Here is a 26,463-nt window from a genome sequence, read left to right as displayed (position 1 = left end):
CTCTTTCTGGCTTCCGCCCCCTCCCGATATTTTCTGTCTTCTTGTCTATCCCTCTGCTAGTGGTTCCTAACTTTGTTAGCTTTTTTGACTGCTGCTGCATATTGAGCGGATTTTTTCAGAGAATTATGCATGATGACTCCAAGATCTTTCTTGAGTGGTAACATCTAATTTAGACCCTATATGTATAGTTGGGATCATGTTTTCCAATGTGCATTACTTTGCACTTATCAACATTGAATTTCATCTGCCATTTTGTTGCCCAGTCACCCAGTTTAGTGAGATCCTTTTGTATCATGTACTTTGGAGATAGCTGAACTGTACACATCCCTTTAATGAATATATAGAATATTTCACATACAATTAAAGCTATTTTTGAATGAAAAAATTACTCTCAACCTGATAATTCTGGTAAAAGTCTTTAATGTGTTAATCATCATGTTAATAATGAACAACAATATGTTTTAATTTATCAACATCCTCATTATAGTGGTGTAAGTACCAGGGTCCAAACAAATGCAAACACCCACCTTGAACATGTGCACCTTGCAGCAGTGCCCTCCTGAGGTTATGCACTTCCTTTGTATGGCCGCAAAAGTCTACTTGGGGCACAAAACCCCTTATCTGCCTGCCCATCTGAGTTTTGTAGGTAGAGCTGCTGCAGTGAAAAGCTTCCTTTATAGAAGATGACAACGCAGTAGCTGAACAGTGGCCACAGATACATTCTCTGAACTGGCCTAGGCCTCTCTGTTTATGGCTAGAAATGGGAACAGGTGTTTCTGAATAATATAAGCTGGCTTGAAATGTAAACAATTTGCAGTGGCCATTTAACTATCTAGACTCACCACCTTTCTGTGGCATTTACAATGCCACAGAATATACTTCTGCGCTCAAGTAGTTCAGAGTCCGAGGGAAAACCTTTGGACGTATTATCACAAGGGGCTGGGGCACATGTGATCCCAGCTGAATTCAGCTGTGGGAGTCATTTCCAATCTATACCCTGGACACATACAGAAACCTGCTGGAATGCACATGCAGTTTAGGGAGTTTGATCCTACAGTAGTCAGGCGTTTGGGGCATACACAGTTTAAAAATGTCTGATCTAAGTTACATTGATACTAGTGTGGAGTAACACCACTGACTTCCACAGAGTTATTGCAGTCACACTAAGATAACAGATCAGAAACTGACCCTCATGAATAGAGTTACGGAGGGCTAGACAGTGCTGGCCTTTGCATGCAGCCGTGAGGGGGGCAGACTCAGGAGTCTCTGTAAAAGGGTGGCTTGCCCATTTAAGGGGTAGAGGTTTGGGACCAACCAACCTTAGTAACTAAGTAGGCACACCTGAGCAGGGATCATGAGAGCAGCAGGAAGCTGCCAAGAAGGGGGTGTGTCTGCAGGAAACAGAATGCAGAGAGTGAGAAAGGTTCCTGCAGGGAAGACCCTGAGACCAGAGGAGTTGCCCCAGGTAAGAAGGGCTGGGAGTAGCTTACTAAAGCAGGGAAGACAGTGACACACCAGGGGAGCTTGAAGGCCTGCAGAGAGACATTGTACAGTGACCCAGCTCCAGGAAGGAGGGTTTGGGAGTGGGACTCCCTACCCAAAGGGGAGAGAGATGCTGAACTGGGTTTAGGGCCTGGAAGGACTCAATAGATTGGACCCAAACAGGGGAGTGTTTTAATTACTTTTGGGCTCTGATCTGGAGTTTTTGAGGAGTCCATAAAGGGAAATTAGGCAGGGTGATGCAAAGCAACCTCTGGCCATGAGGAAGCTACACCTTTCCTTCTCACATCACCCACGCCAGGGCCAGCCACAGTTACAGTCCCTGCAGTCTCCTGAAAGTAGCTAATGAGAGGCTGTGCAAAGGTGTCCTTGAAATCAGCGACCTCCTGCTTTAACTTGCACCTTCTTCCAGGTCCTTGGGATGTGAACCAGCTTATATAGCACCTCTGAATCCGAGCTGCAGGGTGAACATGTTTCCCATGCAAGGGTATTGGGGCCAGACCAATACTGGGGAAGCCAAAATGAACACGAGTTCATGCCCTATGCAGCTGCTACTAGTTGTGGGGGTGGAATCAGGCCCCATCACAGACTCTAGCTGAGTCTGTAGCTTGTCACCATCTTTTCATTGGGAGAGCCACTGCTGGGATCCTTGAGCACCAACAGCCCCAAGAGTCCAAGCCATTTACTAATCGCCAGCTGGAGCAAGTGTGACCATGACATCTCAGCAAATCTATTCTGATCTGTTCCAGAGCCCACTCAGTGTCTGCATAGTGACAGCCTGCTCTTCTGGAGGGAGTGTGGGAAAACAAGCAACATTTCCATTTTCCACACAGTTTATTCCCAAAGGCTATCTTGATTGCAACCCCGTGAAATTAATCTAGGTCATGTTCATATAGCAGTTACACAAGCCCCTGTCCATGAAGGTACGTTTCACTGTTTTCTGGTTCATCCTGGTGCTCTCACTCATTAGGTCCATTTGGCCTGTTTTTATGAAAAAGTGACATTTTTGATCCCTCACCTGGAACGGAGCAATAATCAAAAGGCCAGGTTCCTAAACAGGAGCTATCCACAAAGGGGCCACCCAGTGGCAACTCGGCTGAGTTTGGGGGCTCTGAAGTTTGATTTCTTTCTAAGGATGGTTTAGATACAATAGTGTTGTGGTTCAGTGACTCATCTGATAAATTAACTGCACGGCCACTTCCCATGCTCACAATATTCTGTAACTGTGCTTCCCTTTCTTCCGCATTTACAGACGTCCTCAAATGGTCACGTGCATAACATATCAGAAGAGAACATGGCATGTTATTGCTACTCTCTTGTATCCTTTCATCTGTACAGTCAGAAGTAGTCAGAAGTACAATTTTTTGTCTCCTGTATGGTCCTCCCAGTCTTCCCCTGAGAGCTAGAATCTAAAGACCACAGCAACTTTTTCTCGCCCACGGTATCTTCATCTTTACCATCACTACAAGGTTCATTAAAGCTGATAATCCAAGGGCTGTCACTGCTGTTTTGTGTGAGTCCTCTCCTGAACTCAGACCAAAGGCAAAGCCTGTGGTAACATCTGAGTCAATGCTATAGAAAGTTTGACAAGTCTATCTCCAGGTCAGATTCACAGACAATGATAGCTGGAAGTGTTTCTTTGAGGTTGTTGTTTAAAAGGTTGATAAAGGGTTTATAAGGCGACTCAGAAATAGCCTCACTGTTATTGTCACAGTGTGTATTATTGTGTTTAAGAGCAATATCAAAAGGCTGGTAACTAGATGGAATAGAAACAGAGGGGCTGGAAATTGCAGCTGCTTTTTCTGGAACATTTTGACATGTTATTTGCTTGTGTATTTCTTTCTCTGGCAGGAAAAATGAAACTTTGTCATGAGCATGGGAGGAAAACCATGTAAAGTCTATGTCCTCTGAACAGGTGGTTTGAAAAGCAGTCTCGGTGCAGTCACCCTTGTGGTCGGTGTAACAACTTTGATCTCCATGGAGTCGATGGGCTTGTTCTTCTCTGCAGGGAAGTATTTGATTCTCTGGAAACTCTACTAAGGACAGTGAAGAGCTTGGGTTTTCCAAACACTGTGTCAGGCTATTGCTAACCGTGGTCTGAGACAGGAGGCTGCTGAAGCTCTGATATGCTGGGCTACAAAATGCTGTAGACTGAGACACGAGGCTGTCAAAGCTCTTATATGCTGTGCTACAAGACTCCGTGGACTGAGACATGAGGCTGTCGAAGCTCTTATATGCTGTGCTACAAGACTCCGTGGACTGAGACATGAGGCTGTCGAAGCTCTGATATGCTGGACTATTTATTCCGTCTTTGATTATCTCAGAGGAAGGAGCATTTGGTGATTTTTTAATCAAGACCAACAAGTCATTCTGAGTTTCAGAACTGCAAAGAAAGTGGCTTTGATGCAACATGTCTGGAGGATTCTTTGCCTTGGGAGAAGCAGGGTCTGTGTTAGAACTTTGATAACCAGATTCAAAAGATTCTTCTGATCGCACTGACTTTGTGCTAGCTGTACAGTTGTAGTCATCCTGAGAGGCTGTAGTGGAAAAGGAGCAAGCGTGTGAAGTATCACATGACTGTTGATCCTGGACTACATTTTCTTTTGGTGTTTGCTGTGATGAATTTTCTGATTCACAGTTCTCAAAGATTTTATGCTCTTCTATGATGAAGTCTGGAACTTCAGTGTCATGAATACTGGTTCCACATTCTAGTAGCTTAATAAACATCTCTGCAAGTGCATCATTGTGTTGAGTGTGTTCGATAAAGCTATTAGCACTGCTCTCACAAGGTGGGCACAAGACGATCTGACCCAGGTTGTCCTCATGGCTCTCAGTTTCAGTGTTTGTTGAATACTCACAGACTTCAAGAGAATCTTCAACCAAAGTGATCTCTGGAATTAGCACAGCCTCATACTCTTCTGGGAACCACTCTCCACATTTATTCAGGCAACTGTCGGGTTTCTCACCACTTTTGACGTTATCTTTCCCCTTCAAGGTTTGGCCTTGAGCATATTTTGCAAGACAGTTCTTACAGCTTCTGTTTTTGGGGATCAAAAGGAAGGCACAATTAATGTTAACTTGATAGCAAAATATTTTATGCTGTAAACCAGAGAAATGTTCTTTATTTTACTTACAGTTGGTGTCCCATGTGAGTCTGTTTCACATCACGGAAAGGTGCCTTAATTTCATCAGTGGACAGCATTTTTCTCCAGACTGAAATCTAACAGAGGCATAAAACAGATTTAGGATATTGTAGCGAAGTGAGACTCACTGGGGCGGCACCTCCTGCTGTTTATCCTGGGAATTAGCTCGATTCCAGCCTGGAGCGCCCTCTGCAGGCCAGTGGCTCACCTGCCTCGGGCCCCATGTCCTGCCCAGACCCCGGTGCCCTTTACCTCAGGGTTCTGCCCCTGCAATACCCCCACTCTGGGTCTCCCCTCCCAGGGGAACCCCCAAGCCTCTACACCCACCTTGCCTCAGTGGCTACTGCCAGTCGTCATCGAGCCCCCGCTCACTGGGGCAGATGACAGTCTGTAATGGCCACTCATCATTGGCAAGGGGGTCGGACCAGCTGCCTCTGCCTAACCCTGAGCTGCTGCCTCTGCAACCCCTGTACCTGTTTTGGCCTTTTAGCAAGTCCTGCAGCCTGGGGATTTACCAGGCTGGAGCTCCCCAGTTCCTCCTGCCTTTCCCCAGCCCTGCTCCGTTCCCTGTACCCTGAGCTCCCAGGCAGCCAGCGCCGTATTATTGCCTAGGCCAACAAGGCCTAGGCCTAGGGCGGCAAATTTTCAGGGGCGGAAGCTCCCCTCCGCGCCCCGCCCCTCTGCTCCAGCTCACCTCCACCTCCTCTGCAAGCGCGCCATGGCGTCCTGTTTCTCTCCCCTCCCAGCGCTTGCGCCGTGAAACAGCTGTTTTGTGGGGCAGGGAGGGAGGGGGGAGGAGGCGGAACGTCACGCGCTGGGGGAAGAGGCGGGGCCGGGGGCGGGGATTTGGGAAAGGGATCCACTAGGGGAAGGGAAGGGGTGGAGTTGGGACGGGGACTTTGGGGAGGGGTTGGAATGGGGGCGGGAAAAGGGCGGAGTCGGGGCGGGGCCAGGGCAGCAATTATTTCCCGGCCTAGGGGCGGCAAAATTATTAATCCGCCACTGCAGGCAGCCCGGCCCTTCTCCCTCCAAGTCTGGAGAGAGAGACTGACTCAGCCCCTGGCTCACAGCTCTTTTATAGGCTAGCTGTGACCTAATTGGGGAAGCAGCCACAGCTGCAGCCACACCCAATCAGCCCACCCTTGTCAGGCGTGGGGTAACTGCCCCACTGAATTAAACTTGATATTGTCTGCATCACAGTCAGCATCAGAACATATTACCGCTTTCGTTTTTTAAACAAATGGGAAATATGTTTTTTCGTAAAATCTTTAAATCACATACCTGAGCTGCCTTGACATTCTTTACAACCAGATGGCTCTTGGCTGGATTTGGGATTTGGTCCCACCATTCTCTCTTAACTCTGCAATGCAAGAATGGTTGCTTACTCTTAGCTGTGTTTGGCCTCAATTCCCAAGTTTCACCACCCCTGCTCTCTCTCCTCACCAGTCTGTATGCTCCAGCAACTGGAAGCGCTTATTCTGTGTATGTCCAGGAGTGACGATGCTTTTCAGCAACGCTAGTGTAAACATTTGTGCATATATTAATGATTAACTGGCCTGAGCACCATCACGTGATCAGAATATTATTTGAGATTGTGAGAAAACAGGAAAATCTATTAATGTGACCCAAGTCCAGCAAATTACTCCTCAAAAATAAAATACTGCAATAAGATATAACCAGCACTATTGAGATACTTGCAGAGCTGCGGGCCCAAAGATGACAGACACTGCTCTGACAAGGGGAATACTTTATAAAGATGAGGAGATTGGCTCTATTAATGTTTTAACATTATATTAGCTGCATTTGCTGTCTTCAAAATATATGGGCCAAATTCTGAGGATTTTACTCAGGCCCATTGAAATCAATGAGAATTTAGCCTGAGCAAGGACTGAGTAAGGACCTCAGATGCAGCCCTTAAAAAATGTGTATTAGCCTTTGAACAGTGGGTCTCATGGCACTTTACAAACACTCATTAATTAAACCTCAGTAGGCACCTGTGTAGTCCTGGTACTATTATACAGATGATTTAGTGGAGAAAAGTGCTGTAACCTAATCTCTTAATGTGCCTGGTTCAGAGAGATGATATGAAGGTTAATTAATTAATGTTTGTAAAGAGGTTGCTTGTAGATCTTCAGATAAAAGGTCCTTCATGATTACAAAGTATTAGGTTACTATACTACTGTACATGCCATTACGCTAAATGAAACCGAATATTTGGCAAACTGTAAACCCTTGTGCAGTATGATACATACATGGCAAAGCAGAAGTAACAGATTAAAATCAGAGCTGGGATCAACATGCAGGATATGAGAACAATCTTCTGCAGACTATCTTCTAAAGTTACTCCATAATCTATATATTCAGAAATAAAAGCACAGTCAATAAGCTTAGTCATGTCAGTGATCTTCTGTACACCTTGAAATAATGCCACGTAGAGGGTTTAAAGTAAAGCCCATATATGTATCAAAATGTGCATGGGGACCTACAGTTATGGTATGTGAGGCATTCTAGAACATAAGAACATAACAATGCCCATACTGGGTCAGACCAATGGTCCATCTAGCCAGTAACCTATCTTCTGACAGTGGCCCATGACAGGTGCCCCAGAGGGAATGAACAGAACAGGTAATCATCAAGTGATCATCCCCTGTCGCCCATTCCACAGAGGCTAGGGACACTTCAGAGCATGGTTTTGCATCCCTGCCCATCCTGGCTAGTAGCCACTGATGGACCTAAAGATGGTGGGAGCAATGGAGTTGATTACTGTATGGTGGTTGTGCTTTTGGTAATATGCCTTTTGTTTTCTTTGGAGTCTTTGGGCATCGGTCTACAATAAGTAAAAGTCTGAGGATGATGATGATGATTGTATTAGCAGCCCTGGGACTCACTGGCTACATCTCTCTAATTGATACAGAAAGGCAGAAGAAATAGTGGGACATACACCATATGCTTTAGAATCCTGTAAGATTCTTCCACTGAGTTGCATCTGTTACTGATACTTACCACTGTGAAATTCAACTGCTTTGCTCCAGTCACTCCAGTTGGTGGAATAGCTGCCTGTATAATTACGCCGTACGCTTATAAGGTAGTCATACCCTCGCTTCAACTGCGTTGCAAGAATTTCAAAGTGTGTCGTTTGGTAGGAAAGCTGTTTTACAAACTTCTGAATAAAAAGGGAAGTAACACACTTAGATTTCTGTATGGAATCTGTGTTTAGTTTCCTGGACAGTGTTAGGTGTGACATTCAGTTCATATAAATGTGTTTTACTGATTTCACTGCTGTAACCATCTAATTGATACCTGCTAACAAACCAAAGGCTCAAGGTATATTTGAAGAGAAATAAACTCCTTTGCTGTATAATTTAAGGTGGATTAAATCCATTTTTAGCACACAATTTAAAAAAATATCAGGAATAATCTAAATAAACACAGAACCTGGCTAACTTATCTGAGAATCAGCCTATGACAGTTGAACTTCAATATATTAAGTTTGTTGTTAAAGACTTGAGTTTAACGAAATATGAATTCAGTGGCATCCAGGGCTCAAACTGGGGCAGTATGACACCTCTCCAAAGCTGCTATACTGCGCTACAGAATCTCACCTTTCATTTTAAAACAGAGAGTACGGGCTGGTCTGCATGGGACATTAGCGCATGGCAAACCAGAGTGTGAATTTCCACATCACTAGTCTGCCGTGCACTAATGTCTTGTGTGTTAACTGTTACAGCGCGCAAACAGTTCTATAGTGTGCTTTGTCATACAGGAGGGGAAGCCACGCCTGAGGAGCCCAGCAGAGCCTATAGGGAGATTCAAGCCCCACCAAGGGGACCTAAGCCCAGTGGAGTTCTGAGAGCAAGAACAATCATATTCTGAATCTCAGCACAATCTACTGTGAGAGGAGTCTCAATTTGATGACTCGCATGGGGAGAGCTTATTCTGTGGGTGAAGGTCAGAAGATTACCACCATTCCACTCCTGGCGATGTCCCTGAAGCAATGTTTCCTGTGGCCATAGTGCTTGCTGTCCCTTATGCATGAATGATGGGGGAAATGGCACCCAGCAGTCTCATCACCATTATTAACCACCTGATTGAAAGCTCCTCAGGATTTTCTGAAGGACTTTTCATACTATGGATACCAGCTCTAGAAAGCGAAGAAAAACGCAGTTCCCTACCTCTTCTGGATTCTGCTTGTTCCAGTATTTGACTTCATAGTTTACTGTCTCTCCATAGAGCATGTCCTCTGTGCTGTAGCTCTCGATCCACCTCAAGACGTACAAGTTATCATTTTCACTCTTCTCAATGGTAAGATTTTTTGGGGGCCTTGGTTTAACTGTAAAGGAGAAACACTGACTCAGAGGAATGGACAGAAGAGGGCTATTCAGTCACAGACAATGCTGTAGTTACAGATGTGGGCAGTGCATTCAGCCTTGTTTCCCTGTGCTCTGGCACAGGGATGTAAAAGCCAAAAACAGAATATTCCTTATTGAAATGGGATTTTTGAGTCAGTGGAATTATTTGTAGGTCTCAAATACATGTTATCAGTGGCCTGCTCCCAACATGGAGAAAATGCATAGAGTTGCTTCCTAGCTTGTGCTCTGGGGATGGGGATTTGCTTGTGGCATCTTCTTGGCCAACCTCTCTCTGATGCCTGTCCTCTGGGGATAGGGTCCCAAGGTGCAGATTCATACTCATCCTGCTAGTGACCGACAATGACATTAAAGAAGGGCCCAGATCACTGCTGCAGGTTAATCACTACACAGGTTTCTTGAAATATTTCTCCTAATATCTAAGGTGAGACAGATTTATCCATACAAACTATTTTAATACCAGGAAAGTATGTGGGCACATGTGTGTGTAATAGGTATATCTATGCTGACTGTACCATGTGACATGAGAGAGACAGTGACTATTTTACCAAAGGCTGTTGCAATCTACCAAGAATTAGTTCTAGAAACCCTGTTCAGCCCATTCAGACACTCAAGTTGGTGAGTCAACTGCCATGAGATGTTTTGGGGGCCAAGAATCCTGGCTACAGACCTTTGTCCTCTCTCAGAAATAGGCAATGACATCTCACTCCTTATCCCTGAATTCTGTTGCCACACGAATAACACACTGCAGGCGCGTTGCTCTCAGAGGATAAGAAGGTGCTGACTGTGTGATGCTGGTGAGGTATTTGGCTGGGGATGTGGAATGGGATATATCAATGATAAATCTGTAACAAGCTATATCTCACCAATGTGTGCCAGTATTACAGTGCCATTCCATAGCACTGTCCCATTGGCCTGTAGTGCTAAATGATATGCGAGGCCTGTCGAGAAATATTCGGGCAGAATTATGCAAATGCAGTTGGAAATGGAATTCCTGCTGCTGCCTTTTCCATTCTCAGGGATGCATGCGTTATATCTGAAAAATATCAAAATTGATGTAATGTTTACATAGGATTAAGCACTCAGTTCATTTAAACTAAGCTTCCATTCAGTGTCATCAGAGAAGGCTCCCAGTGTGTAAGCTGAATCTACGATGCACAAACTTAGTTCCCAGAAAGCATTTGGTACAAAAGTCTCAGCTATCTGTGTGTTCCCCAGTGAAAAACTCAATGGGGAAAGCTATGGCCCAATCTGTAAATTGACACAGTGAGGACCCGTTCCTCACATGGCTGCATCCGAGAGAGCAGATTGGTGATGGAAAGCCTTTACGTCTGGGAAAGGAAGAGGGGTCAGCTAACCTGTTCAAAGTGATGCCACTTGCATGTCTCTGGGGAAAAACTATGATCAGCTGGGGAGAGCAGGCTGGAACTGGCTTCTGTTGTAGGCGTGCCAGCAGGCCTCTGCACAATAGGGCCAGGAATAAGGACTTGGCCCTATGTTCTTGTGCTATACGCAGGAGAGCCACTGGGCTCCAGGGGAGAGGGTGGGGGAGGGGAGGGCAATCCTTTCCCCTAGGCTGAAGATAGGGAATACCCCTTCTAGGTCACGCAGCTACTGCTGTATACTCCCCACATGGAGTTTCATGTCCAGTGAAGGTAGCTGCAGATCCATTGGCCCTGACACTTCCCCAGTTCACACCTAACGATCCCCTCTGCACCGGGAGTGCAAGGAGGCCTGTAGAGTTGTGCTCTACCAAACAAAGGGGGTGAGGACCCCGAGCATTGTGCCCTTCCCCATGCAGCAGGACTACATTGATTCTGCTGTGCTTCAAACCCCTCGCAATGGTCATAGAGAGGCGGGGCAAGGCTGTTAATAATTGCAGCATATTTAACATTTTAACAATGAACCTAGAAAGTGGCATTAAACACTTACACTGTCGAGAAATATTCCTTCCTGTAATAGAGTTGGAATTCCTTGGAGCATTTTGTTTGTGCAGCCACTCCCCAGTGACAAGTCAGCTCCCTGGCATAGTCAGTGAAACAGTCAAACATCTGTATGCTCCCTGTTGCCATAACTAAGGAAAAACCAACACAACACTGAGCAGTGACAGCAATAGGAAACAAAATCAGCCAGAACAGGGTCTGGTGCTTAGAAGTATAAAATTATTCTTTTGAAACAGAACTATTAAAGGTTTCAGAGTGGTAGCCGTGTTAGTCTGTGTCAGCAAAAACAACGAGGAGTACTTGTGGCACCTTAGAACTAGCAATTTATTTGGGCATAAACTTTTGTGGGCTAGAACCCACTTCATCAGATGCATGGAGTGGAAAATACAGTAGAAGAGGTATAAATACACAGCATATGAAAAGATGGGAGTCGCCTTACCAAGTGGTGGGTCAGTGCTAACGGCCAATTCAATTAAGGTGAACTATTAAAATCTCTTAAAAGGAGCGTGAAAGCTCAATTGTTTGACTTGTTCAGATTAAATGGGAAGAGAAACTAAACTTGGCCCACTACAGAGCACACCTCGAAATTCTATGGGACAAAACGAAAAGGCTGTACAATTGGAATTTGGGTCAAAGACCCCAAAACAGCTCCCAGCTCACCTACTCTCAAGCCACGAAACGTTATCATTGGGAAATTAGTTTATCACAAGTTCTGTGTAAAGGTTATTAAAGATTAATCAGAGAATAACAGAATCATAGATATTAGTGACAGAAAAGATTAATTAGGTCACAGTGCACTCTCCTAGGAATCAGAATAAGGTTCCTGCCTATAGGGCTTTTTCTAGTGTTTTGTCGAATCTAGCTGCAAACATCCCAAGCAAGCAGGCTTCCCTCATTCCCTGCAACAGGCTTCTCCATAGCCTAATCAAGTTCCCCGTTTAAAAGAAGTTTTCTCCTGATATTTCATTACCTTATTCCTAGTTATGCCCATTATTTATTAATTATTATTATTAATGTGTATTGTAATAGGGCCTATAGGCCCCAGTCAAGATCAGGACCATGTTGTGCTGGGTGTTGCACAAACACAGTGGGTATGTCTACACTGCAATTAAACACTCGTAACTGGACTATGCCAGTTGATTTGGGCTCAGGCCAAGCGACTGTTTAATTGTGGTGCAGATGTTCAAGCTTGGGCAGGAACCTGGATTCTGGGACCCTCCCCACTCACGGGGTCCCAAAGCCCAGGTTCTAGCCTGGGCCTGAACATCAACACCACAAAGGATTAAACAGTCCTTTAGCCTGAGTCATGGGAACCTGAGTTAGCTGGAATGGGTCAGCCACAGATTTTTAATTGCAGTGTAGAGATACCCAGCAAGACCTGCTCCCTACTCCAAAGAACTGACAATCTACTTTGAAACATGATACCATATGTGACTGTACTGAACAGCAGAAGGAAAGGGGGTGGGAGGGCATGTGTGACAATAAACTCATGTAGTTATAAAGGCTAACAACATGCCTTGAAGTTCTGAAACATGTGAACTTTAACAAAAAAAACCAACAATGTCAGTAAATACCACCCACTTTTCCTGTCCTAGATAATTCCTCTCCCTCTATGGCGCTTGACTCTTTGGGTATTTGTAGATGTTGGTCACATCCCCCCAGTCCTCTCTTATACAAGTTATGCAGATCTAACTCTTCCAGTCCTTCTTTTCACGTCAGTCTCCTCCACATCCCTGGTTATTTTTTGTTGCTGCTGTCAGAACTCTGCCAAACTTGTCAACATCTTTCTTTCCAGTAATGAGGTTCCCAGGACAGAGCCTGCTGGCAGTATTCCAGCTGAAGTTACACAAGGGTTAGATAGAGAAAGGATTCCTCCTCTGCTCCAGGACATGATGATTCTGCATATGCAGCCCAAGACTCTATTGGTCCTTTTCTTGCTGTCATATCACACTGCAAACTGAAAATTAATTTGTGGGGAAGTCCTACCCCTTAGGGTTCTTTCAGCCACTCCTGCTTCCCAGGTTCCTCTCTCCCATTCAGCATCTGGGCTTGGATTATTTCGCCAATATGTCAGCTTGCGTTTTCTCCAAGATGAGTTTCACTTACTTCTTGCCCATGTTTCTAATCTCCCTAGGTTCCTTTGTATTATTTCTCAGGTGTGATGGGTATTTCCACCTACTCCTTATGAAGTGTAATCTGAAAATTTCATGAACATTCAGTTCACTCCTTCTTCAAGAGCATTAATGAAATTGTTAAATAAGACTGGATTTAACACTGATCCCTGTGGTACTTCACTAGAAACTTGAGCCAACTAAATACTTTGCTGCTTATCACTGTCATTTGTTTATGGTCTGTCATCCTCATTAAAATCCATATATATTATATCTGTTACTTTCACTTTCTCTTCTAAATGCCCAGCCCTTCTAGTCTTAATCACCTAGCAGTCCTTATTCACTTGAGTAATTCCATTTACTTTAGAAATCATCATAGAATCATAGAAGATTAGGGTTGGAAGAGACTTCAGGAGGTCATCTAGTTCAATCCTCTGCTCAAAACAGGACCAACCCCAACTAAATCATCCCAGCCAGGGCTTTGTCAAGCCGGGCTTTAAAAATCTCTAAGGATGGAGATTCCACCACCTCCCTAGGTAACCCATTCCAGTGTTTCACCACTGGGACTCACTTACTTGACTAGTACTACTAGCATGTGTATGAATTGAAGCTTCAGGAACCAATTTTTTTACCTTTATAAAATAAATAATTTAGTATGTTTGGTATGATTTACTCTTTATAAACCGCAACACTTCCAGCTGCTCATGGTTCCATCATCATCTAAATATCTAGACTGTTTTGCTTGTGTTTTATTTTAATGAGGATAAACATTAATCTTATAGGTAAATAATTGCCAGGTTCTTTCTTCTTTCCTTTTCTGAACATCAGTACCACATTTGCTTCCCTCGTCTTCTGGTATCTCCCCACCGTCCATGTTTTTTTCAAAAACAATTATCAGTGGTTTAGTCAATTAAGGATAAATTTCCTTCAGTACCCTACAATGCATATTGCTAATCTGTATAGGTTTACAATTTCAAAGTACTCTTTAACTACTCTTTATCCATTGTGATTTTTACAAGACCTTTCTTACTTTTTATTATTCAAACTTTTACTTATTTTTCCTCTTAAAGGCAGATTTTAAAAGAAGAGTTCAGTATACCAGCCATTTTTGAATCAGTATTAATTTCACTCCCTCCTAATTTTTAATGGACTTACTTTCTCCCTTGAGATGTAAAAAGCTCTCTCTAGTCTCCTAAACTACTTTGACTAGCAGCATTCATTCATTTGGCCTTTTACTTCCCTTATCTTTTCCCTACAACTTTTAACCTACTCTGTATTTCTTTTACCGTCTCTCTTTTTCCTTTCTAGCACAGTTTTTTAAATCTCAGATCTTTGAGAATTTCCTTTTGAAACCACATACAATACAAAGTTTACTTTCAATTTGTATAGTTGAAAAAGGGAACTGAGATACTGAACTTCTTTTTTTATCTTCAACAAGAAAAATACAACAAAGAAGCTTGAAACATGCAATTCATAAGGAAGGAACAAACCTGTAAAACCAAACATTGACAAAAAGCGGGTAAGAAAATTTTGGAAAATTTAAGCATATTCAAATCAGATGACTTAGCCGATATACACCTGTGGGGCTTGATTCTTCTCCAATTTAATTCTATTGCAAAATTCCCACTGATATCACTGGAGGTAGAACTGGTACTGTGGGTAGTAAGGAAATTAGCTAATGCAATTTTTGTACCACAGACAGCTTTGTTTTTTTTTTTAAACCATGGACAACTGGGGTGCTAACAAAATACTGCACCAAAGTAAAATGTAGGACTGATTCTCAAGAGGTTAAAGGAGGGATCCTGGCAATCATCATCCTATAAATCTACCTTCTATCCCCAAGGAAATATTGGAAAAGCTATTAAGAAAAAAGTCCCCAAACATCTAGGGCCTAATGCTCCTCCTGTTAGATAAACTGCACTTCAGTGGTCTCCAGAGGATAACCAAAGAGCAATGAGCAGCACCGGCGGTTTATAAAGATTAAATCTTACCAGAAAAACGTGATTACTTTAAAAAGGACAGAATTAGTGGGTCATGAGAGGACCCACTGGGAGTTTAATACTCTGTCCCTCCAGAGCAGATAACCACTGGATAGCCTTGGGCCAGCAGGGGACAGTGCTGCAGAGAATGCAGACTATAGTAATGTGAGTACTATAAACAAAGCAGATAGATTAGATTAGAAAGCCAGTTGCAATAACAGGGGAACAGAAAGACAGTCTCTCCAAACATCAGTTTCAGCTCTTTATCAATTCCTGAGTGTTTTTCTTTGCACGTTGAAAATATTAGTGGAAAAATATACAAGGACTGAGACTATATTCTAACATATAAATATTGTTGATATTTGCAATCAGACATATTATTATGGCTACTGAATTATGGTAAAAATGTTGCTTGCTAATTGATCTATTCACTTAAACGTGTTGTTGATAAATTACTTTTAAACGAATTACATTACAGCATTAGCAAACTCACTGTGATATGTTGCACATGAAAAGAAAAGGGTCCATAAGGCAAGCACTGCAGCCTTCAGGCTGTCAGCCATCATTAGCACTTGTCAGTTTCTGTAGGAGAAGCTGTGCTGAGATTCTGCCAATAGAAAACATTAAAAGCTTAGATTAGTATACAAACTAGTCAAAGGACACAGTACTTTCTACCCTTCACCCTTCATATTGCCCCCAGTGCCAGATGTTAGCACATTCAGTGTATTCCGAATTCCCTGAAGCTTTGCCATGGAGTAAAGGGAACAATTAAGGCGGATAAGGATATTACAAAAGAGTTAAATGAGTTCTTTGCAAAAGTCTTCACCCCAGAGACTGTTGGAGAGAGATCTACACCAGACCTACTCTTCTCAGGTACTAAAGATGAGGAACTGCCAGAAACTGATGTCCCCAAAGAGGATGTACTGGAACAAACTGAAACATTTAAGCGCAACAAGTCACCAAGACCAGATGGTTCAACCCAGAGTCCTGAAGGAATTTAAGACTGAAGCAGCTGACTTGCTAACAAAAACATGCAATTTCTCATTAAAACTGGCTACTATCTCAGCGAACTAGAGGCTAGCAAATACCATACCAACCTTTAACATAAGGCGCTGGGAAGATCCTGGGAATTACAGACCATTGAGCCTTACTTCAGTTCCAGGCAAATTTGTTAAAACAGTAATATGGAGTTATAAAGCACCTATATGATGTGCTATAATAGGGGCAAACTAGCACAACTTCTAAAAAGAAAAATTGTTCCTCTTTAATATACTAGAATTCTTTGGGTGTATCAAGCACATAGTGGATAAAATAGATCCAAATGACATTATTTGGACTTTCAAAAATCCGTTGACAATGTCACTTAAAAAAGCTATTAAAACAACTAAGTGGCCATGTAGTGAAAATACTGTCTTGGATTAGCAATGGCTAAGGTCTTGTCTTCACTAGAAAAGTATAGTTAACACAACTTTGAAGAGTGGTGTTAACTAATACAGTGTTGACCATGACTTTGTAGGCAATGTAGACAGAGACAAGTCTTGTTCAACAGTATGTCAGCTGGTTTCAAGCAAACGCTAGTCCCTTCCTCTGCTGCATATGGCCCTGTCTACTGTCCGAGACATTGCCTTTTATCGAATGTTGGGAAGAGTTGCTCGCTGAGTTGCTCCTACATTGGTTGTAAATGATTGGAACACAGAAGACAGTGTCTTGGGTTTTGTATGTGTGTAAATATCTACACACATACAAAAACCCAGTTAGTGAAATAGAGTGAAAGGACCTGAATTGCTAAATACATTTCAAAGGACTTCTCCTGTAATGAAGCTTCACTCCACTATCAGGCAGGTTCCACTGTGCTATTCTCCTCCTTACCCCAAGCTATTTTAGCTGTTGAGCTATTCAAAATGGTCACAACATTTTTTAAATGGTGTCTTGTTTTCCACTCTCCTCATCTGAAAAAAACCCAGTGAAAGCATTGGAAAATTTTAACCTTAAAGGTTAAGGTTTCACAAAGTTTTGAGTGACTGAAAATAAGGAGTTAAGATGGAAACTGTTAAGCAAACTTAACTAAGCAGTCACTGCTGATTCCACTATAAAGTGGAATGCATTTCTATTTATCTCATACACACTACTTGAGAACTGACTTATCAGCATTTGCGAACAGACAAAAAATGACTGACCAAAGAGTAAAAAATATTCCCAAAAGGACACAGCTGCCTTTGGATTTGAACAGAATTTTTTGCATCTGAAAAATAAGAACAAATTCTCCAAATACAAATTATTCCTCCTCTGTCTGGATTTCTCAAGAGAGGAAATGGTTGATTTCCAGTCAACTGCTGCGTAATGGTGTCTCATGACTAGTGTTCCAAGAAACTCTTAAAAGATTTGGCAAAGAATTCCACATCGCATAAGCATATACAAAAAAAAACAGAGCCCAAAGCAAAAAAGATCTCCCCACAAAAAAGATTTTTATATTTTGGTGAAATGGATGCAATGTATTGCTCGAAACAGCAAGAAGTACTTTTTTCTTTCTAATAAAAGTAGTAGATTATTAAATGAAGCTCAGGAATTAGGAAGACTGTCAAAGTCTCAAAAGTTGTTCCATATGTATGCCCTAAAGTTTTTCATAATAATAAAATAAAATTAACATTTACAGTGTATATCTACAAAATGCTTTACATAACCTAGCTTCACAACACTCTGATGAACACAAGTATTATTATTCCGATTTTATAGTTGATGGAAATAAGGCATAAAGAGGTTAAGGGACTTGCCCAAGACCACAGATGAAATTAGTGTCAGAGCTAAGAGTAGAACATGGAATTTCCTGGTCCTGGGTTCTATGCTTAGACCATTCTTCTCTCTTAAAAAAAAAAAAAGTGATGGCATTCAGTTGACTTAATATAAGGCAAATAATCAATAATGTCCAGCCCTGATTTTTAAATAAATTACATGTGTAAATGTATTAATTTACATGTGCACTTAGCATGACTGTTACACATACTGGATAATTGCACACACACGACTAATTATGGTAATTTCTACCCAAGATTGCCCAATTTACATATGTGGTAATTGTGCATGTAAATGGGTACCTAACTTGTTTAAAAATTGGGCCTTTTAATTTTAAAGAACAATTTGTGTCACTCTTTAGAACTGACGTGTCTGCTATAGTCAGAGCCTAAGATCAATTTAACAGTACAGAATGGTAGAGTAAAACCTCATTATATCATTAATGAACCGGATGAATAAAGAGCTTAAGACTCATAAGAACACAAGGACATAAGAACCAGCTCATGTTGTATCCAAATCTGAAAATAAAGAAGCCAGGAAATAGATTTTATTGCATTGCTGTATTATTATTGCTATTTACTATTACGTTTTGTTAAGTACCAACACAAAATGGGAGAACCAGAAAAGGAACACAATTCATAATGGTCTTTATTTTATTTATTTTTTTTGCTTATTTCTTGATGTGGGATAGTGATTACACAGTGCAGACATAGGCTAGAGTCTGCAGGCCTCCTGGAAGAGGTAGGTTTTGGAAAGAATTTGAGTTATGAGAGGAAGAGCCAGGGATGTCATTTCTGGAACAGGGTAGTGTAGAAGGTCTAAAGGTGAGAGTGAAAGAAGATGAGACTAGTGACACTGGGAGAATGAAGGGATGAGTGTGTGTGTTGGGGGCCACTGTGAAGAATGAAAAGGGTGAATTAATTCTCTGTATTTTATTATTTCTATTATTTCCAGGGTTATTAATGTACATGACAACTCAAATTATTGCAACCCAAAGCTCTCATACTTGCAATATATAAAATAAACATAAAATGTTCCCTTAAACTCTTTTCCCCTTGTTTTGTCATCCCACTAATCCCCCTTTGTGTTATTGTTTTCTCCACTTGCACAAGGTTAGTTGCAGTATCAAGGCCTTAGATTGTAGGGTCACAAGGCAATGGCCATGTCTTATTTTATATCTGTTGCGCACATCCATGGTGATATATAAACAACAATAGTTCCCTCCTCATTTTAAGTTTGGCCACTGCGTAAAGAAGGCCTTTTACTTCAGAACAAGACATTATTTGTATATGCTGTTTGTAAATGAATCATTCCTTCTGACTTCTTCAGTACCAGTCTCCTTGTCCACCTGCCACCACTTTGGCTGTTCACAACACATGACATTTTACATGTCCTAACTGCCAGTGTCCTAGTGCTTGATTACATAAAATGAAGTGTGTCCCCAGCAGATGACAAGACTCATTGAGACAAAGCTCTCTAACTAAATAGGGGGAAAAAAAGCTTTTAATCAAAAAAGGGCAGACAGTTTCTCTCCAGTAAAACCTGAACAGGTAATTTTTTTTGTTGTTGTTTTTCTTAAGATATAATCAGATTTGTGCATTCCAAGATAAGCGTTCATGAAGGGGAAGAGGAAAAGGCAAAGGGTGTCATGACATGTCATCTGGATCTATGACCCACCCACTAACCTTGTCTGCAGGGAACAAGGTATTTTTCTCAGATAACCTTGGTCTGGAAGAAACTGCAAGTGTCTAGCAGTTGTCTTTACTTTTCACCAATTATGTTATTGGTCTTTACTTTTTACCAACTATAAGAACTATAAAATCATTTCAGGCCTATAGCTATTGAGTTCTAATGGGTGACAGCTGTCAGGGACATATAGTAACAGCAGATGTCATAAATTATACCTATAGATAGGGCCCAGTATAATCTAGGGCACAATTGGACAAAATCTGCAGCAAAAAATCCAAAATTCTGTATCTCCATGACATATCTTTCATTCCTATTCTTCCCACACTCACACACATACATGACTATGGCTCAAAGTTGAACATTCTCATTATGCAGCATAAATATTGATTTCTGTGGTATCTTGGAAAAATGCTGTGACATTGGTAGACCAGGTACCATCTCTTGCCAATGCTGTAGGCATCAGCTAAACACTGACAAATCCAGAGCTGTAAACCAGCCCAGCCCAGCTGCATGTTAGTATTGTTCAAGACAGGTGTTAACTTGCAAGGACGTGTTTAGTTTTTAGACTCTATAAAATGCTTGTAAGTTGCTGCATGCATCAATCTTACTTGTGATATCTGTATCCCATGCTATAATATGTAAGTTTTGCTTTATAATGGTAAAAACGTCTGCTCCGAACTTGTGAGCACAGACAGGCGGCATAGGTGCTGGAACTAGGGGTGCTGCCCCCTGGCCTGAAGTGGTTTCCATCATATACAGGGTTTACAGTTTGGTTCATTGGCTCCCAGCACCCCTGGCAAGAGGAATGCCTACCTCGCCTACCAAGGAGGACTATTAGAACAAAGTGGGCCATTGTGAAACAAAATGATTAAGGCTACGAGTTGGTCACGGATTCTGTGATTTTACGTGACCTCTATGTCTTCAGCCTCCGGCAGCAGGGCTCCAGCTATCAGCCCCGGGTGGCAGGGCTCGATCTTCCATGATTTATTGTTTATTGCCTGTATCCTGCCTGTGACTTTTATTAAAAATACCTATGACAAAATCTTAGCTTTAATCATGACACAAAGACTTTGCTAATTTCCCCTACACAGGTTACGTGCAGAAGGGCTTGTCCCATCAGTTTTAATTTTTGGAAGAGAGAAATAAAGATAGCTGACATTAAATTTTTCCATCTCTTTGCTGTTTGGACTCTCACAGGGACGGAGCTAGGAAACAAAAGCAGATATCCCCCTAAAAAGCATTCAGTGCTGACATTACTACATCTCTGTCACCTTTTGGAACCACAAACTGTAACTCCTATGTGTATATCTGTTGCCTGCTTTAACCCCGGGGTGCCACCTGGAACTGGGGTATCACTGAGCCCTCTGACCCATCAGCCTGGGCTCCCTCTCACACTATGCTACTGTGACGAACTGCAGACACGCTCCCGGTCTTGCACTTCCACCAGCATACACACAATTCGGGACACACCCAGCTGCAGTTACATGCAGGCTCTCTGACTAGCCACTGCATGAACCAACACTAGACAAGTTAAAGCTGAGGTAACTCTCAGCTCCTCAGGCACGCACCCCCCCGGAGCATCAACACAAAATTATACTGTCTTGCGCTGCACAGGGAACTGTACAGAGTAAGCTCATAGAGTCCGCCTCCCCCCAATGTGGAGAGGAAATGCAACAGCCTCTCTGAGCTAAGGTTCTCCCACACTTCACTCCAAACTCACTGGTTTACATTAAAACATAAAATAAATTTATTAACTACAAAAGATATATTTTAAGTTATTATAAGTAATAGCAAACAGATCAAAGCAGATTACCTATCAAATAAACAAAAAATGCAAACTAAGCTTAATATTCTAGATAGATTGGGTATGAATAGCAGAGTCTCACCCTAACTGATGGTACAGGCAGACTTGTAGATTCTTAAGGCACAAGCTGCATTAGCTTTACAGCTGGGGTTTCTCAGGTCTTCATACACAGGCTAGAAATCACTTTAGACTGGGTCCAGCACTTCCCTCACTTCAGTCTTTGTTCCTCAGGTATTTCCAGGAGTCTTGTGTGGGGAGTGAAGAACAACAGATCAGGTCACTCCCTGGCTTATATAGCTTTAGCATATGGTGGGAACCCTTTGTTTCAAAACTTAGTTCCCAGACTGGTTTGTGGAAAAATACTGACATCCCAAGATGGAGCCAGGTCACATGTCCTTGTAGAATCATAGCAGCCATTACGTACAGGCTGTCTGGAGTGTTCTCAGGACGGCTCACCAGGTGGGAGATAAGCTTCTCCTAAGGCCTATTGTTTTCCCTAATGGCTCGTTGCCCTGAATAGAATCATAGAACTGGAAGGGACCTTGAGAGGTCATCTAGTCCAGTCCCCTGCACTCGTGGCAGGACTAAGTATTATCTAGACCATTCCTGACAGGTGTTTGTCTAACCTGCTCTTAAAAATCTCCAATGATGGAGATTCCACAACCTCCCTAGGCAATTTATTCCAATGCTTAACCACCCTGACATTTAGGAAGTTTTTCCTAATGTCAAACCTCCTTGCTGCAATTTAAGCCCATAGCTTCTTGTCCTATTCTCAGAGGTTAAGAACAACAATTTTTCTTCCTCCTCTTTGTAACAACCTTTTACATACTTGAAAACTGTTATGTCCCCTCTCAGTCTTCTCTTTTCCAGACCAAACAAACTCAATTTTTTCAATCTTCCCGCATAAGTCATGTTTTCTAGACTTTTAATAATTTTTGTCACTCTTCTCTGGACTCTCTCCAATTTGTCCACATCCTTCCTGAAATCTGGCGCCCAGAACTGGACAGAACTGGCCCAGAATAGGCCCTTCCCAACCAGCTATCTAGACTAAAAACATCTTGTCTAGTGGACATTACCCATGTGTAACTACAACTGAAGTACAGATACATAGTCAAGATTTATAACTTCAGATACAAAAATGATACATGCATATAAATAGGTTAATCATATTCAGCAAAACATAACTTTTCCAGTGACACTTTACACAACCCATCTTACATAAAATACACCATAATTATGCTATAATCATATCATAATAATACTGCTATGACAAATATGGGGTGCAGTGTCACAACTCTTTCATTTCTTTTTCCTGGTTAATAAATCCTTAGTTTGTTTACTATGGGATTAGCTACAAGCACTGTCTTTGGTGTGAGATCTGAGGCACAGATTGACCTGGGGTAAATGACCAGTCTCCAGGATGGAAGCAACCTGAATATTTTGTTATTTTTGGAGTAAAGCAACCATTTATCACAGAGTTAAGCTTGCCTTGGTAGCAAGATAGACGGGAGTGCCCAAGGGGACTTTGTGACTCCCATGTAAGACTGTTACAGTGCTTCAGGAGTTCACATTTGTTACTGGGTTGATGAAATCTCATTATAGACCATACCACCAGGTCCCTGCCTTGCTTTTTGACCATCTACCCTGAGGTTGACACTCACCGTCGTGAACCACTGCAGACAGCGTGACAAATGCTACATACCATTTCTGCACAATCTGAGTCCAAAGGTCCCTGACTGAAATAACTAGGACAATTCACTCCTCTCAGAGCTATTGCTGCTGGCTCTTTGCAGACTTAGACAGCCATCCATTCACACTTTTGATGTTTCCTTCACAGTCATAAGGACTAGAAATGTAATTCTTTAAAAAAATGAAATCCGAGATTCTGGAAACAATTCTTCAGCAAGGGGTGAATTCTACAGCAAATTCTATGATTGCTGAATACTCAGGGCCCTGGGTAGAGTGGTCTCACATAGGGGAACTTGCAGGAGGTATCTGTGAGGAGGTTTTCATGGTGACATATCTTCTTGAATTTTCAGTTTTGATATGGAATAGAAAAGATTTCAACAGGCTTCTCTGGGTTAAATAACAATAAGAAAGAAAAATGGGTTTCTGCCAACAGCAAAGTTTGTCTAGCCTCAAAACTTCCTTTTTAAATAGTTTAATTTTGACAGGAGTTGGAGATAAAGCTGAATTTCATTAACATCTGCGAGAAGTTTTCAGTATTTAGACTACATGAAGCTTCCTTAGTCAGTCATCTAAAACTGCTCTTCTACATTTACACCACCTTTCATATTCTGATATATCTCCTGTTCTCAGATGTGATCAGTATTGCTATATAAGCCCTAGGAAAGATAAGGGAACGTTCAGTAAAAGTAACTGGAATTCTATTAATTCTTTCCTGTGGTACTTGTATCCAATTCTAACAAGCGAGTAACTCTAATGAAACCTTTTTCAAACAATTCCAGCTACAGCATATTGATCGAAGTGCTGATAAGAAAGACAAATATTATGACTCCTCCAGTTACCAGTAGAGGAAAGTTGGGCATTCAATATGTAGGAGAAAAATTGAATAGCTTTCTATACTTTCAGCGAAGATAAATGTAAATACAAGTCAAGCCAGTAAAACATACAGTTCACAACACAACTCTTCTTAGCAAGTAATCAGATAAAGGTAAAAATTTTCTTCAGCTAAATATAAGACAGAGAGAGGTGGGGGTGGAAGCTCTTTGGTATAACTTGCCTGAACCAATCTTCATTTTCAGGGCTGGAGAGTGAATTTTGTTATCAGGTAACTTTGTCCCAAGCCAGTGAGTGGGAAGCACTGTTCTACTCCGTTCTTCATTTTCATAGCAGGCACTGTACGAACTTGTTTCTTTCAATGGGTAAAATTTATTGCACATTTCCTTATTACATGCACTCTCCTAAGCAGAGTGGAATTTGCATTCCCAGCCCACTCATTTACCTTTGGCAAACAAACGTCTTCTTCTTTTACATGGTACAGTCCTACTCAACAGAGTTCCCAGCAATGACACCACAGAGCAGGCAGAAGGAAATAATTTGTGACTCAATGGAAACACCCACAGAGCAGGCAGCTTCCTTCTTTTATTCTCCTCCCCACGTGGGGCTCAGTTCTCACCAATGCTAGCATTCCCTCTTTCCTTCCCCTTCACGAGCATGGCCCTAGACAAGTTAGATACGTTTTGTGATTTTAAAAAGCAGCTCACAGACCTGTGGCATTTCATTTACAATCAGTGCCCTGGAAACTAACCCCATATTCTCAAAATGGTGAGCAGAAGCCATGTGACACCCTTACCTCTGTAGATGTCAGACAGCTAAAACCTCATGCAACACTTTTGAGATTTTCAGTGTACAAGTTGGATATTTAGCTTTACTCAGCACTCTTCACACCAGGTTTTGCAATTTCTGTTTATTCTTGCAGAATTCACTTATTCTTATATTAAACAAATCCTGCATCTTGGCAGGGGGTTAGACTAGATGACCCTTGCGGTCACTGCTAACCCTATGGTTTTATGACTCTATAAATCAGATACAGCACCTCCCATTGTAAGCCGGTGTGTTCAGTGGTCTATAACATTCTTTTGGGGCTGAACTTTCTGATGCATATTCTCTGTCCTGAGATATTACTTATTAGAAAGTCTGAAGAAAATATGTGTTTGGCTGTAGACAGTTACAATACAGCATTAGCTCCCCAAAGTCCATTGACATAAACTACACTCTAACAATGGGCTTTTCTTCAATGCAAAGTTAACTTATGTTACACCTGGATATTGCCCCAATTCAAGTCCAATCTACACACAGACCCCTTACCTTGAGCGTGGTGGTGCTTTTAACTCAAGTAGGCTGGCCAGTCAGGAGTTACAGACTAAGGGTGAAGTGCTGCTAAAACTCGAGCTGCTAATGTGAGCACTTTGCAGTGTAGATGGAGGCCATAGTCACTCAAGTGCCAAAAAGTGGGCAGCATGGTTCAGTGCATGATCTGATCCTGTGTTCCTAGAAAGGGGCTGGGAGAATCAACTGACACCCCAAGAGAAAAGGTTTGTAACTTTTACTCTCAAGGTAACAGACTCTAATTCCCTAGGACCAATAATGAGGGATGAATTTCAGCCAAGGGCCTTCACCCAATGTTCAGAGCTAGGAACTGTAAGCAAAAATACTCCAACTGATCTTGATAGCTGGGATGGCTCATAGCAACCATGACTGTGATGGCCTGCAGTAATGCCCAGAATGGCCCACAGCAGCATAATGATGGCCTGAGGCGCCCACAGCAGCATAGCCACAATAGCACACAGCACCCGCAATGGCCTGCAGCAGTGAGGCAAGTGCCAGACCACAGCACCTAGAAATGAAAAGCCTGGGGAAATCATGCAGTCCATCTCCCTGCCCAGCTGCCAGGCCATGGGCAGCAGGGAACCGCAGGAGGGCTTGGGGCATGGAGGTGAAGGTGTGAGAGATACCCAAGGGCTGTAGCGGGGAGGCTACTGCGCCAGGGGGCTGGTAGCTGTAGGAATGCTCAAGGGGACGGGCAGTGCTAGGAACTGAGGGGGAGGCAGGAGAACACTGGGCAGGGAGGATGCTGGGTGGGGCAGGCAGTGCTGGGGGGGGGGATTCTTGGAGGTGGGAGGGGCAGTGCAGGGCAGGTTAGTGGTGAGGGAGGGGGATGTGGAGAGTGGCGAAGGGGGAGAGGTTGTTGGAGGTCGTCAGGAGGAGGGGCAATGCAGACCAGGATAGTGGTGGGGGGATTGTTAGAGGGGAAGGGTGGCATTGGGGGGTTGTTGCGGGTGGTGGGGGGAGGGGCAGCACGGGATGGGGTAAATTGTTAGAAGGGGAGGGGGAGGCAGAGGGTGGCGGTGGGGGGGCAGCAGGGGTGGGGTAATGGTGGGGGATTATTGAGGGGGGAGGGGTAGCGCCGGCAGGAGTAGCGGCGCGGGAGGGGTTGGGGGAGGGGTAACGGTGAGGGGAGGCGGGGGGAGTAGCGGCGCGGGAGGGGCTGTTGGAGGGGGCGGGGCAGCGCGCGGGGTGGGGGGAGGCGGGGGGAGTAGCGGCGCGGGAGGGGTTGTGGGAGGGGGCGGGGCAGCGCGCGGGGTGGGGGAGGCGGGGGGAGTAGCGGCGCGGG

General features: G+C 42.9%; 1 protein-coding gene across 3 annotated transcripts; it reads right to left on the bottom strand.

Moving 5' to 3' along the window:
- Nucleotides 1-403: 403 nt before the first annotated feature.
- IL4R (interleukin 4 receptor) lies at nucleotides 404-24,382 on the bottom strand. 3 transcript variants are annotated; one of them, XM_054041775.1, is made up of 10 exons: nucleotides 24,070-24,382; nucleotides 15,537-15,650; nucleotides 10,943-11,084; nucleotides 9,877-10,046; nucleotides 8,816-8,973; nucleotides 7,647-7,806; nucleotides 6,896-6,995; nucleotides 5,925-6,003; nucleotides 4,635-4,720; nucleotides 404-4,537 (listed from the first exon to the last, which is right to left on the bottom strand). In XM_054041775.1, the coding sequence occupies exons 2-10, from the start codon at nucleotides 15,607-15,609 to the stop codon at nucleotides 3,073-3,075; spliced, it is 2,433 nt and encodes an 810-aa protein (XP_053897750.1). In that variant the 5' UTR covers nucleotides 15,610-15,650; nucleotides 24,070-24,382; the 3' UTR covers nucleotides 404-3,072. The 3 variants fall into 3 exon arrangements, with proteins under 3 accessions (XP_053897750.1, XP_053897751.1, XP_053897752.1); XM_054041776.1 differs by having other exon boundaries at nucleotides 24,292-24,382; XM_054041777.1 differs by lacking the exon at nucleotides 24,070-24,382 and adding an exon at nucleotides 21,409-21,618.
- Between the last annotated feature and the right edge of the window lie 2,081 nt (nucleotides 24,383-26,463).

This window comes from Malaclemys terrapin, chromosome 10 (genome assembly GCF_027887155.1).
Source record: "Malaclemys terrapin pileata isolate rMalTer1 chromosome 10, rMalTer1.hap1, whole genome shotgun sequence".
Classification (NCBI taxonomy): Eukaryota; Metazoa; Chordata; order Testudines; family Emydidae; genus Malaclemys; species Malaclemys terrapin.
This window is presented reverse-complemented; position numbering and strand designations above follow the sequence as displayed.